General features: G+C 43.6%; 3 protein-coding genes across 7 annotated transcripts; 1 reads left to right on the top strand and 2 right to left on the bottom strand.

Moving 5' to 3' along the window:
• Window positions 1–731: 731 nt before the first annotated feature.
• Window positions 732–1,661, bottom strand: LOC130188933 (putative nuclease HARBI1). The gene is made up of 4 exons (XM_056407499.1): window positions 1,628–1,661; window positions 1,364–1,552; window positions 1,101–1,287; window positions 732–970 (listed from the first exon to the last, which is right to left on the bottom strand). The coding sequence occupies exons 1-4, from the start codon at window positions 1,640–1,642 to the stop codon at window positions 957–959; spliced, it is 405 nt and encodes a 134-aa protein (XP_056263474.1). The 5' UTR covers window positions 1,643–1,661; the 3' UTR covers window positions 732–956.
• A 986-nt stretch (window positions 1,662–2,647) lies between these two features.
• Window positions 2,648–8,622, bottom strand: LOC130189206 (uncharacterized). Of its 3 annotated transcripts, XM_056407936.1 has the most exons (3): window positions 5,347–6,262; window positions 4,825–4,883; window positions 2,648–4,577 (listed from the first exon to the last, which is right to left on the bottom strand). In XM_056407936.1, the coding sequence occupies exon 3, from the start codon at window positions 4,572–4,574 to the stop codon at window positions 3,120–3,122; it is 1,455 nt and encodes a 484-aa protein (XP_056263911.1). In that variant the 5' UTR covers window positions 4,575–4,577; window positions 4,825–4,883; window positions 5,347–6,262; the 3' UTR covers window positions 2,648–3,119. The 3 variants fall into 3 exon arrangements, with proteins under 3 accessions (XP_056263911.1, XP_056263912.1, XP_056263910.1); XM_056407937.1 differs by lacking the exon at window positions 5,347–6,262 and adding an exon at window positions 8,148–8,622 and having other exon boundaries at window positions 2,648–4,883; XM_056407935.1 differs by having other exon boundaries at window positions 2,648–4,883.
• Window positions 8,623–8,674: 52 nt separating this feature from the next.
• angptl6 (angiopoietin-like 6) lies at window positions 8,675–14,214 on the top strand. 3 transcript variants are annotated; one of them, XM_056407933.1, is made up of 7 exons: window positions 8,676–9,683; window positions 10,156–10,652; window positions 10,728–10,865; window positions 10,953–11,163; window positions 12,506–12,699; window positions 13,384–13,654; window positions 13,746–14,214. In XM_056407933.1, exons 2-7 carry the CDS (start codon window positions 10,182–10,184, stop codon window positions 13,928–13,930), a joined length of 1,470 nt encoding a protein of 489 aa, XP_056263908.1. In that variant the 5' UTR covers window positions 8,676–9,683; window positions 10,156–10,181; the 3' UTR covers window positions 13,931–14,214. The 3 variants fall into 3 exon arrangements, with proteins under 3 accessions (XP_056263907.1, XP_056263908.1, XP_056263909.1); XM_056407934.1 differs by having other exon boundaries at window positions 8,676–10,290; window positions 10,389–10,652; XM_056407932.1 differs by having other exon boundaries at window positions 8,675–10,652.
• Window positions 14,215–14,315: the final 101 nt, after the last annotated feature.

Below are 14,315 nucleotides of genomic sequence, written 5' to 3'. Positions count from 1 at the left end.
TACAAAAAATTTACGCCATTTTCCCATTCATAAAACCTTGCGTAAATGCGAGGGAAGTGCGTACCGCACATCCTACGCCGGTTTCCCTTTATAAATCACAATCAACTTGAAATGCGGAGCAGCTTTTGCGGTCTTCCCGTCACACCCATATTTGCCCATAAATAGTCATTGATACGCCCATAATGAATATTCATCAAACTACACACAAACTACATCGAACATGGCAAACAAGGAAAAAAGAGGCAAAAAAAGAAACTTTAACAACTGTGAAGTAGAAATCCTTGTCGGAGAAATCGAGACGAGGCAACACATTTTGTTTGGTGGCCATAGCATTGGCGTAACAAATGCCAAAAAGGCAAGAGAGTGGCAGCATGTGACAGATGCTGTCAACGCTGCATCAGCACAGGGTCGCACTGTTGCGGAAATCAAAAAGAAGTGGTCCGACATTAAGGTGGACGCCAAAAAACGCCTGGCATCACACAGGCAAAGTGTGTGTGCCACGGGAGGGGGAACAGGAGCACCGGAGCTCACCCCTATGGATGAAAGGCTGGCCGGTATAATCGGCGAGTCCCTGCTGAGTGGAGTGGTGACGGAGGCAGATGGGGACACTGATGTTAAGGTTGCACCGACTGAACTAGGTAACCACATTTATATACCCGTGTTTGAAATGAGAGTAAACCAAATGTATTCAAGTTGTGTGATATCTGCTGGTATGTAAATAAAACAATACGTGTATTTCGAAAAACAAATCATAACTTTATTAAGAAAAAAGAATTAACAAGATGCTGGTTCCACCAGGGTAGGAGGACCTCGCGAGGAACCTCGTGCCTCGAGCCCCGCTGCCTCCACGGGCACGGCACCTCCTGCCTCCACGGGCACGGCACCTCATGCCTCGAGCTCCGGGCCCGGCGTCTCCACAGCACCTCCTGCGCAGCCCTCCAGCAGCGGCCGTGTCCTCACAGATGCAGTCCTGCAGAATCAGAGGGACACACTTGCTGCAGTACACGAGGTTGCAAGAGAGCTGGGACAAATTCGTCATGTGTTGGGAGAAATATGCACTTGTTTAAAAGATATAGCCAATAAATAAGTTGTTTCAATACCTTGTTGTGTGTGTAAGTTACGCATCACATCCAGACGCTGTTGAACTCCACCTGGGTGTGGGTGTGGATGTGCATGGGGAAGGGGGTCTGGCTCGTGGCCGGTACATGCAGCCTCAGGGGGTAACGGCACATTTTTAAGGAGTGCCAAATTGTGCAGCACAGCACACGCCCTCACAATTTGGCACACCTTCAAATCAAATCAAATTTTATTTATATAGCACATTTAAAATAGATTTTCGGTCGAACCAAAGTGCTGCACATGCCTTGTCCGGTTTATAGCAAAGCTTTCCTCCTGTGGCATCGAGGCAGCGCCACCTGCCCTTTAGCAGGCCTATTGAGCGCTCTACCACAGCTCGTGCCTGGCTGTGGCGAGTGTTGTAATTTCGCTCCTCTGCGCTCTGCGGGTTGTTGAACGGGGTGAGCAGCCACCGCTTGAGGATATCCACTGTCACCTGTAGTGTTGATACATAGGTTATATAACGCAGCATATATACATTATTAATTATTTAGGAGTTTTAAAATCTTACCCAAAAGATACCCATCACGCACAGCTCCAGCCTCAAGTCGGCGCCAACACTGCTGTTTCGCCAAATGAAGGAGTCGTCGTTGACCCAGGCCACCGAGCAACCACATTGGTGAACAGCATGTTAGCATCACATATAATTTGGACATTAATCGAATGAAAGTGCTTTCGATTAACGAATGCACTTTCATTGATACTGGGTGCCCTTACAGCAATGTGAGTGCAGTCAATGGCACCGATTACATTTGTGAAACCGGACATTGCTGCAAATTGCATTTTTTTATTTGCCTGCTCATCCACCGTGTAAGGAAACTTTATGTATAAAGGCGACAACGCAATTATACCTCCCAACACATCTGGCATAATACGGCTGAGGGTGGGCTGGGATATCCCCGACCTATCAGCCATTTCCCTCTGAAACGTGCCAGAAATCCAAGTGTTGTCAATACTAGGATTGGAACCGCACGGCTCGGTTCCTTCGGGTGCTCGCTCTAACTCCGGACCCAACACAGCACACAGCTTTAGTAATACGGCTCTTGGAAGTCGGAACCGGCTCATGAGCCACTCATCATCATTGGCCAGCAAATCTTGCCGGTCTCTGAAATTACGCACCCTCCGCACTCTTCCATTTGCCAAGTCCTCTAATAGTGCCAAATCAGCCATTGTGCATCATTACGCATTGTGGCACGTCTTTTTATACACACCCGGCCACCTGATTGTATATGATAAGGTACAGGTGGTGAAATGACCCTGCTTTTATTGACTGGTCCATTTGCTAGCCATAATAAGACGGAGATTCGTCCTAATCATAAGGAATATTAATAGTTATATGGCTTCCTTTTCACTCGATATGTAAGGCACCTAAAGCTGAATCTGTGTTAACCCTTGTTTTAGCCTGCTACTGTTAGAAGTTATTATCGATAATTGATTTTAGACCATGAAGCTTTTTAATCACAGAACGTATATAGTTGCACACCGAGGTGTGCCCGTCCCAGACGCACATGATATATCAGTATAGACGTAATTCTGTCCTCCTGCTTACCGCATCATTTATGAGAATACATTTCATAACATTAACACAACATATTCGAGGTGGTTTTAAATAACATATCCGTATTTATTTATTTATCCAAGTTATGTGTCTGTGTGCACTGAGGAGTCGCAACAGAAGTTTGTTTAATCATTTTAAGATTGGCTTTAATCAATGTTTGAAAAGTAGTCCTTCATATGATAAATGAGTAACATATTGATGGTATTATTTCCACATATTTCTCTCCATTCTTCCTTCTGCCAACGGTGTCGCAGTTTCTCGTCTCTCCTGTTGTTGTGCTTAGTGCGTACGCATGGGTTCGAGTTTGCGTGGAGGACCGCACCTTTTCCAGTCAAGTTAGTATTTTATAAATCGCAAACCTTGCGTAGAAACGGCGTACGCCATTTTTTCTTGCGTAAATCCCTTTATAAATGAGGCCCCTGAACTTACTTCCCTCTCCTGAATTTCAGACTTTTCTGCCACACAAAAACGGCACATGTAAGATACCTGCAAAACTCTCAATAAATCCAGCAAGTCCATGGGCTCCCAAATTGTCTGCTATGACACACTGTATTTTGCCCTTAACACAATCTCCAAGCTGTGCAATAAAAATACCGTGACTTTCCAAAATGGCAAGATCCTTCAACAAAGGCTCTAGGACTCTTTCATAGCCATATGTCCTCACATCTTCAGACTTGCAGAGTAAGGCCAAATAAATCGAAGATAACGAAGAATGGCAACCTGGTGGTAAATTGCTGAGATTCCAATAAACACCACAGATCTTGTGCTTTTTACGAGATGTGCCAAGGGGATTACGAACCTCAAAATCATCAACATATAAATTCAGTAACACTCGCAACTCACCTCCAGAAAAAAAAGGATTTTCCTTGAAAAACAACCCGTCTCGAAAAGACTTGTATACCACTTCTTCTCCTCTACCTTCTGATACAAGATGACTATCAAAGGATTTGTTAAGAATATGACCATCAGTAAAAAGCTGCTGCAAAAACTTTAATAGTGGAACATACTGCAGCGTTCTTTTATCTTTGTCATCCAATATATATTCTATGGGTTCCACAACTTTAAAATGATTTTTGTAGAATGTTTTGCGTTTAAAGGATGTTGCCAAAGGACAACCTTTTCCAATAGACTTGTACACAGGATTAGATGTGCACACAGCAGACGCAAGTTCTTCAATGACTGACTGGTCAACTTGCAAATTATAACTATTCAGTGTGTCACGTATCACATTTCTTGTACTACACAAAGATCCTGTGCCCAACAAAAATTGCAATTCCTCCAGCAATTCATCAACTGCAGCACTTGGCACATGAAAGATGTTTTCCAGCTTTAATAACACTGAAGCAATTTTTTGTTGAATTATATCTTGCTGATCTTTTGATGCATCTAAAGCAACATCATCCAACTGATTTTCAGCGCAGAATTCTTCACTGTTTGAAACACCAGGCTCTACCGTTTCAGCTACACACGTTTCTTGTACTACATCATCCTTGAAATCCACCAATGAATGTAAATGGTGCTTCCGACTTCTGTGTGATGTGAAGGTGCTGTATACGTTTGATTTGTATTCACAGCCTTTAAACATACAAGTTACTGTCTCATGGTTTCTCAGATGATGGCTTATGTGCAAAAAATAATCACGTTCTGTTCCAAGGTCATTACAGCCACATAAATGACAGGAAAATGTAGTAAAAATGTCAGTTGAGTGCTTTAAGGTAGTGGTATGATTCCTCGACAAGTGTGCCAAAAGTGAATTCCAAGTCTTAAAACTGCATGGACAATCAGGATATACACACTTAATATGAAGGCCACGTCCAAAATGACTATGTTTTAGTTTGTAATGTTTAAGAATTTCTGATCGCCTAGACACTTCAGTGCCACAGTCTTTACACTGCCACATAAACTAGACAAACAACAATTAGAGAGAAAGAGAGAGAGAAAACATTAGTTAGGAAATGTAATATTAAGCTGACTAAATAAAGTGGACCAAAATCGTGTCTACATATGATCAGTGGCAGATTTACTTTGCTGTCAGAAATTACTGCCCCATAGAGAGAGCAAAAAGACCACACCATTACAGAACATTTATCCTGAGCAGTACTGCTGGGATCAGCATAGCTGTGAAGAGTTTGTTTGTTAAATGTACTTACCAACACAATATCAGGTCCCCAAAGAGTTATGTATTCATCACACCATCAGATAGAAAAAACTGTAATAAAAATCAAATTCAGGAATGATACATTTGTTTTAGGAAAAAGAGGAAATTATTTAATAATCATTACTAACTTGGGTTAAGCCAGTGACTCAAATCAGATCCCTCCAAACTCATTTCTAATTTAAATAGAGCCTCATTATAACCATAGAAATGAGCAACAGATGTCATAAAGGTTTCTTAAATCAACCATCATTATTTGCACAAAACGTAAATTATAACCCCCTGCACAATGTCTTAGAATAAAAATAATTATATATATATATATTATGACTATTAGTGTCAATTCTTAACAGACATTATTAACAGACAAAATACTGTGGGTAAGCTACCTTAGTTAGTTAATGTCTAATGAAACCAGAGCTGAAAAACGAGCTAAACAACTTTGGTACAATAGGCAAACCGATATTATCTTATCCATTTTGTTTTCTGTCATCAACCAAAACAACTATTTTTTTACCGGACTGTCGTCATGACGCGACCTAACTTCTCCTCCTCTCTGACGTCTACAGAGCAGCTGCAGCTTAAATGTTTCAGCATTGAAACATATTTCCTCAGTGCTTTCAGAGCTTCCTTTACATGTTCAAGCTAACGCGAGCTCATTCGTGTATAACTGAGAACAAGCAACACAACGTGACACGACACTCCCACAGAAAACAGCAGAGCAGAGCCGCCCGGCTTTACCTTAACGTAATGACGTCACGGCAGCCGTTAATTTTACGTGGAGGTAACGTAATGGCTGCCGTAACATTAACCCATTAGTCGCCAAACGCAGAGAGCGGCAAATGCTCCTTTATCAACGAGATTTCACTTTAGTTTTTGTTCCCCTTAATATTACCGCACTGATAAGTTTAAGTTAGAAAATATACTTAAAGTCGGTCCGCAACGTTCAGTCACGTTAAGCCTTTCTACAAGCCGAGGAAACCGGGAAGGTCAAGCTACAAGCTATTAACGTTAGCTAAATTACATTACACTCCCATTAGTAAGCCAACAACTATACAGCAGTGGCGGGCCGTCAGGGCCAGCAAGGCCTTCTCTGCTGGCCTAAACATCATCAGAATATATATTTTTTTCTAAATATATTTCCCCACAAATATGTATTCAATTATTTCCCAGAGTAAGAGTTATTCTCTTAATTTCATAGCGTTCCTCTTGGTTGCGCTGCTGCCAGCGCCAGGTTGAGATTTGGAGGGCTGGTCTTTATGTTAGATCTTTTATCCAATCATATTCAGCCATCGTGTGTTGCCAGGGGCTAACATCTGCCCTTAGGCCTTCAGAATCAACATTGAAGGCGCTGGTAGCTTCAAGTGAATGGGAATGACGATGTTGTGTCAACCAATCAGCTTTAGAGTTGGCTCCTCTAGGCCTTCTCGAAGGCCCCGGAACCGCACAGGAGCCAGCTAGCAGGCGGAGTGCTGCACGTCTTTTGATTGGATTACCAATATTGAGAGGCGGGTCCTATGGGCAGGTAGATGTAAAACCTCAGAACTAGGAAACTGAATTTGATAAAGGAATTAATTCGCGGACTACAAAGCTGTTTTTCAACCCACAATGGCGGAAGGAGGAGAAGATGTCGATTTGGTCGAGCATATACTTGAAATCTGCTTTGGGTGCGACAATGCCCTGTTTAGTGAACAAACGAGTGCAAGTGACTTTTTTTCTTCTTTTTCTCCGTCCCGATGCGCGCATTCTGCAGCGGGCGAGACGGAGAGCCGAGAGAAATGACATGCTGTTGTGTAGATACGATCAACATCAGACGGCTGTTTAGTTTAATAAATGAACAAAGACGTGCTATAGAGAAAATGACGGGGGCGGGCCAATTTTTTTTAATGTCATGCGATCTACCAATACTACGCCGCGATCGACCGGTAGGTCGCGATCGACGTATTGAGCAGCCCTGGTCAAGAGCCATGGCATCATAATGATAGGAATAAGAGGTGGATTAATTCGGGTGGGACTGTGTAGGACCTCACTGAAGGCCCAGGCCCCAGGCCCACGGCCCGCCACTGCTATACAGTGAAGTTACATTGGCTATAGAAAGTCAAACTAGAAAACATTTATCTTGATAGCAGCATCCAGTTAGATAATTATGTTCACTTACATGATTCTACTAAAGTTAGCCTTAAAGCTAGTGGTGTAGCTAGGCAATTATTAACGTTAGCTAAGACACAGCAGACAGCCTTAACATTAGCCATCTACTTTTCTTAGTGGCAACTAAATTCTGTTAAAGTAAAAATACAATGCAGCAATTAGTTTAAAATGGTTACTTTCTGAAAACGGAGAGCCTTGGCAGGGCTCCAGACTAACTTTTTTTACTAGGAGCACAGTGGCCCCTAACTTAAAATGTTAGGGGCGCAAGCAGAAAATGTAGGGGCGCACACTATAAATCGACTTGCAAAGTTTTCCCATCATTTTTACTGTATTACTGAGAAATAATTTGACAATATACAATCTTATGCCTGTTTGCCTTCATGAACTGCAAAACATTCACAACAGAGAACTCTTCAGAAGTTACTGTATTGAGTTTAAACATACCTTGAGCATGTGCATGTTGCACTTCGATGTGGCCAATCAAAACATGTGTTGGTTTCTAGAGATGCACCGATCAGGTTTTTGGTGCCGATCACCGATCACTGAAATCAGTATGCCGATCACCGATAATACCGATCACCGAAATCAGTATCTTCCGATCCGATAATACCTATCACCGATCACGGTGTTGATTGAAGCATTCTATTTATTGTGTAGCATTATTGCCTAGGACTATGAGGAAATACATATATAAAGCAACTCAAACATTAAATAAATTACCGATTTCTTTCAACATTTAGGACTTTTACTTAGAAAAATGTCCTAATTGATACATTAAAATTGTTTGATTGCTGTTGTAGGGGATTTCAGATATGTATGGAACACATCTGCATTATTCATTTCCTGGAACTCTTGGGGAAATCTATATACAGGACTTTTTTTAACATACAATAGACTGACTAATTTTTATAAACTCTTCCTTGGTCCAGTAAAAATGTTTTAATGTTAGCATAATTTAAGCTAAATCTCAGAAACGATCTATAAAGATACAAAATCAGTTCATTGTTTACTTTTATATGTTCGTGTATGATTTGTCGACATCTTATTTTGAAAAACGGATGTTGTTTCACGTGGTTCTTTCCGCTAACTTTGCAAAACCGGATGTTGTCACTTAAATCCTTCCGCTAACTTTATCAAAACCCTCGCGCGCTCCCGATCGAATGCGTTTACCGTGAGCATCAGTCTCTAGGGGCAGACATGTGAGAGTCGGCTGAGTTGACCCAGTGATTCAACTCGGGGGACGGGGACGCCGCTCGGTGGTGAGGATCCCCTCGTGGACCTCTCACTCTGCGGCCCTCCGCTGCGGTGCGCCCCCCGCCCCCCCGCTCTCACACACAGGCCAGCCTTCTTCTTCGGTTTTCGTCTCTTTTCTTCTTCTTCTGGAGTTAATGTCGGTTAGCAAACCAGTCATGCAGGCATTACCGCTAACTATAGTGGGCTGAAGTGTAGAACAAGTTTGTCAGCAACACAAATATTTAATAACAAAACAAAAAAAATCTGCTAATTTACTGGTCGCGCATGCGCGAGTTGATGAAAAATTTACTCGCACTGTGTCTAATTTTAGGCGCAAAATGCGACCATTTGGTCGCAGTCTGGAGCCCTGCTTGGCCAGGAGATAGGAGAAAATCCTTCCAGCCAGGAGATAGCAGAACATCTTTTGAACAGAATTCGCGCCTCCAGCCTCCAGGAGAAAAAGGGGGCGGGGCTAGTGGACGCACATGCGCACATGTGGAAATTGAAGGTGGAAATTAAAATGTACATATTTTTTTCCTGTTACCTTTAAATGAAAAAATTAGCTTTTCTTAAACCATGGAAATTTGTGTTACGATTAATTAAAAAAGATAAGAAGGATTCGATAACACATTCAAATCAGTAAAATAAGCTTGATTAAATCAAGTAATATCTAAAAGGGGTCCGAATCATTTTTTTCAGTATATGTGTGTATTTCTCAGCCGACCCAGCTGTCTGTTTTAAACGGTTTAGTAAAACTAAATGAGAAGATTGTGCATCACCGCCTAGATCAAACCCACACTATTAGGGATGCCATAAGAGCCTATGACTATTCTATGAATCCAATTGATTAGTTCAACAACATCATTGCATCATTGTTTACGAACAACAATAATACAGTGTCTAGCTTTTCAAATGTGAGAGTACGATGCTTTTCTTTGTCCTGTTTGATGGGTTTTGGACTGCTGGTCGGACAAAACAAGGCGAGGACGCCCCTTACCATTGTCATTATTGTATCACATTTTATGTAATCAACCATCCATAAAACCATGAAGGACCGGAACCACAAGTTGCAGCTCTGGTGAGAATCACTGCACTTGAATCCTAGTTCCGCTCCTTATGGGATTGAGGGCTATAGACGGCTGACGGCAGAGGGAGGAGACATCCAGCTAAACAGCAGGTACTGGCAGGCGGCGTCACTCGGATGGTTTGTAATTAGTTGTCTCCCTCTTCACAGATCCTGACACAGAACCTCCGGAGAAGTAGAGCTGCAGCTTAGCTCCTTACAAAACGTGGATTCACATCAACATTCACGGAGGACCACTGACGACCTTCAACTTGGAAGAAGCGTTCCTAATTCTTGAACATGTGATTTTTGAAAAAGATGCCCTTTATTTGACATCCGTGCAACCTGTGAGCTGCAGCTACACACTGGGGGCAGAACGAAGACCACCTGAACACCTCTCAGCTGCTGCGGTAAGTCGATTTATAGTCCACTTCAATGGAGACCTAAATATACTAGTTATGGCATCCAAAGTTGACAAATATCGTATTAGCTCATTAAATCATTTTATAATCCAGAAGTGTGGGACCAGTGAGGAAGTTCGAGAGGAGATACTTCAACCGCTGATATTGACCTCTTGTGATTCATGTGTTTATGGTGTTGACCGTGGTTGTTGTGTCTGGATGTGGAGCGAACTCCTCTGTTGACCGTGAGATGGAAGTGTGTTGACTCTAGCTGGTCGACGTTGACTGTTGTCCTTTTAGTGTTGACCTGCTCATAAATTCCAGCAAAGGGGGATATGTGTAGGAAACATCTGGTGAACAGCCAGGACCCACAACCCACTGTTTCCTGTGAACACCATGTGTCGGCCTACGTCTCTGTGTTGGTATTTAAGTGCCGTCACTGCAGTGGTAATCCTGATCGCGTCCTCTCCTCCGCTCCCAGGTCGTCCTCAGAAGTTGAACACATCCATGGAGAAGACACTGACAATAGGTCTGACTCTTTTCTTAACGCTCTGTGTGGACATACCAGGAGCTGGAGGACGGAAGGACGGGGCCCATGGCGAGGACGCACAGAAACGTTCGTCGCGATCTTCGGATACAAAAGGAGGCCGTTGCTCCTACACGTTCATCGTCCCGCAACAGAAACTCACAGGTGCGCTGTGTTTGAACACGCAGTCGGCTTCTGCCAACCAGTCGGAGGTGGCAGCGCTGCGGGCGGAGCTCGGGCGGCAGCAGGAGCAGCTGGAGAAGCTCCACGGGCAGCTGGAGCACGACGGGTCCCTCTCCATGGAGGTCAGAGCCCTGCGCAAAGAGAGTAACGGCATGAATTCTCGCATTTCCCAGCTCTATGCCCAGCTGCTCCAGGAAGTCATTCAGAAGAAGGACCAGGCTTTGGAGCAGCGGAGGGTGGAGAGCATCCTGTTGAATGCCACAACACAGGTGAGCAGAGCGCTGGAACACCTGCATCTTATCCTCATCGCTGTCAAACTCGTCCTTACGTTTGCTGTCCGTCAGGCGCTGCAGGTGTCCAGTAACTACAGGGAGCTGGAGAAGAAATATGGAGCCCTCACCTCGATGATCAGCTCCCAGAACCAGTTCATCGGGCGCCTGGAGAAGCGGTGCCTGTGCAGGGACTCCGCACAGGCCTCTCTGGTGGGGAACCAACTGTGGTCTGCATGCTGCGAATGTATACAGGTTGTTAACACGGGAACTGAGAGCGGTGTGTTGTTTTTGTGTTAGTCTGCCCAGGTCACAACTGAACCACCAAAAAGCCAGACGAACGTGCACCCGAACTACAGCTCCGACGCCAGGGAAATGGCGAATGATGTTCAAAGGGACCAAAGTGCTCTACCAGCACAGCAGGACAAAGCTGTCGCTTCCCTCCCCAACACCACAGCCAGCTCTCCTACGGATCCTTCATTCATTAGTTTCCTTGTCACAAAGACTCCAGGTACATCAATGCAAAGTGCGTCTGTATAGCAGGAATGTTCGGTTAGACTCGAACCGATGTGTATAAGCGTATCAATCTCCTGTCACAGTTATTTAGCTGCTCCGATAAGCAGAGGCTGGAGGAGTCAGTGACCTGCTGGTCGGAGCCCTATCTCTCTGGGAATTCCTAAACAATGTCAAAATCCGCCAGCAGCTCTTCTCAGAATAGAGAGGACTTCATAATGAAGACCCTCGTCTTGAACTGCAGCGTTTGTTGGAGCTTAAAACTACACGGATGCTGTAGACAATTGGAATGTTTGAAATGACAAAGAAGAGGATTTGAGCAGTCAGCAGAACTAAAGCGACCATGTGTGTGTGTGTGTGTGTGTGTGTGTGTGTGTGTGACTCAACTCTTGCCAACAGGTCTGATGAAAGGCTCTGCGTTGCCTCATCTTGTCCCTGTGAACCAGTACACATTATTGTCAGGGAAGACCATTAGTCATTAGTGTGGGAGTTTCCTCCATGTATGCATTTTCTCAGTATAGGTCTGATGTTCCTCTTCTCTCTGGGACACAAGACATGTGTTGGGGTGGGGTGGGGGAGGGGTGGGGGGTAATTCTTCGTCTCTGAAAAGATAAACTGGTGTCGCTGTGTATCTGGGATCCTACTGACGCTAACGTAAACTGGATTCCGAAACCATCTCTACCCGACACCCATGTGACTTCCTCAATTGCCACAAAAGAGTCAGCAAAAAAAACACATTTGGCAAAGAATGAAGTGCTTTTCAAAGTTTTGCTATGACAACAAAAGCAATTACAAGTCGATAAGAGCCAATATGCAGGTGGCAATATGCAATACTCGAGCTATTAACAAATTAATACCTTACAGCAGAGGTTTCCAAAGTCTGAGACTGTGGGCCTTCCCTCAGACAAAGCTTAGTTTACTAATTCCTAGATGCCTTTGGGATCATTATTATGTTATTTGATCCTATAGAGACTCAACAATTGAGCCAAGATTGCCTAATCTTGCCATTGTCCCATCGAAGGCATCTAATAATTTCTGATTCCGAGAAAGTCTGAGAAAAAGTAAAATTCCCCCAAACTCCCGTATCTCGGAATTGTGTATTTAACCAAATCACACATTCAGACTATCCTGTGTGATCTTTATATAGAATATCATATTCTTTCACATTCATTCACTGAGACTCCTCTGAAACTGTTTGCAGCTCCCCAGGAGAGACCCGTCTCCCGCTTTGAGAACCTCTGCCTTATAGGAAAGCATTTTTAAACATGTATGTATATAACATGTCTGGTTATGGCTTCTTCTCCCTCACTTGGTTGTGTATCCTCTTCCCCCTCTCTCAGGGCCGTGGCGAGACTGCCAGCATGTGCAGGAATCAGGTGAGACCACCAGCGGGATCTACCTGCTCCGTCCACAGAGCGGCAACCGCCTCCTGCAGGCCTGGTGTGAGCAGAGTCGGGCTGAGGGAGGGTGGACGGTGATCCAAAGGAGACAGGATGGGTCGGTCAACTTCTTCCGGACATGGGAGCAGTATAAGGTGGTTCTGAGTTCTGAGCATGCTGGTGTTTGATAATCGGCACGAAACAACCAAAGTCCAAATGAGGCTGATGGGAATGTGATTTGTTTGCTATTGAAATTCTTCCCGAGGGGGATACATAGATTAGATTAAATGTACTTTATTCATCCCCGGGGCAACATGTCTTTGTTGCAGCAGCAAGCATGTTTATAATATATATAATACAATAAAATAAAGAAAATAATAAATATAAATATATTTTAAAAATAAATATAAATGTATAGTTATGTATAGCAAGTTTACAATATATACAATACAATAAAATAAATATAATAATAAATATAAATATATTATAAAAATAAATATAAATGTATAGTTATGTATAGCATGTTTATAATATATTCAATACAATAAAATAACGATAATAATAAATATATTATAAAAATACATATACATGTATAATTGCCAAATTCTTGGCAATTTATGCTATAGTTGTTGAGATATTTCCAAAAAAGTCAAATAGTCAGATGATCACGGAAGTCTTTGGTATTCTGGAGAACATCTTTTCAAATCCATCCAGTTATTATTGAAATTTTCCCCTGGAAAACTGAACACTTTGACCTGCTGAACTGGAGTCATGTGGAAAATAATAATACGGGATGAATACTTTCCCTCAGACTGAACCTGTGTGTTGGTGTGTCACAGCAAGGCTTTGGGAACCTAGACGGAGAGTATTGGCTTGGCCTGGAACACCTCTACTGGCTGACTCAACAGGCCCAATACAAGCTGCGGGTGGCTCTGGAAGACTGGCAGGGCCGCCAGATGTTTGCAGAGTACGACAGCTTCCACATCGAACCGGAGAGCGATTGGTACCGACTGCGGTTAGGACAGTACCACGGCACAGCAGGGGATTCCCTCTCATGGCACAACAATAAGGCCTTCACCACTCTGGATCGAGACAAGGACAGCTACACGGGTCTGCTCCCCCCCCCCCCCCCAGGTCCTGGTTATTAGCTCTCTGTTGACCTTTTCTCTGAATAAGTCCTGTCCCTCTGTTCTCTCCCCAGGTAACTGCGCTCACTACCAAAAGGGAGGCTGGTGGTACCACATGTGTGCCCACTCCAATCTGAACGGTGTGTGGTACCGGGGTGGACACTATCGCAGCCGCTACCAGGATGGGGTGTACTGGGCTGAGTTCCATGGAGGGGCCTACTCTCTCAAACGAGTTTCCATGATGATCAAACCCACATAACAGTTGCGCCGTGGATGTGTTCTGTGATGCAGACAGATGTGGAGGGCCTTAACGAACATGTTGCAGTGTTCTTGTGTACAGTGCTGAGCCGTTGTGTCTTTTCCATGAATACTGTCGCTACATGTTGATTCGAGGCCAGTCAGTGATGTGTGTACACTGTGAATAGTTTGACATTGACCAACATGTTCTGTGTTGACATGTCGGTTCTGTCTTGCAATTTCCTGCCACAATTGGATTTTTTTTCCAATTTTCAATGTACTTTTAAATAAAATGATGCCCAATTATTTTCTGAATGGTTATTTTCCTTGATGAGTAGAATGGGTGAAACGGTTATGATGCACACAATCCCTCCGTGTAGAGAGGAAGAAGAGAATAACCTCTTGCT

Source organism: Pseudoliparis swirei, chromosome 23 (assembly GCF_029220125.1).
Source record: "Pseudoliparis swirei isolate HS2019 ecotype Mariana Trench chromosome 23, NWPU_hadal_v1, whole genome shotgun sequence".
In the NCBI taxonomy this organism is placed as follows: domain Eukaryota; kingdom Metazoa; phylum Chordata; class Actinopteri; order Perciformes; family Liparidae; genus Pseudoliparis; species Pseudoliparis swirei.
Note: the sequence above shows the minus strand (reverse complement) of the source record. Positions and strands in the feature narration are given on the sequence as shown.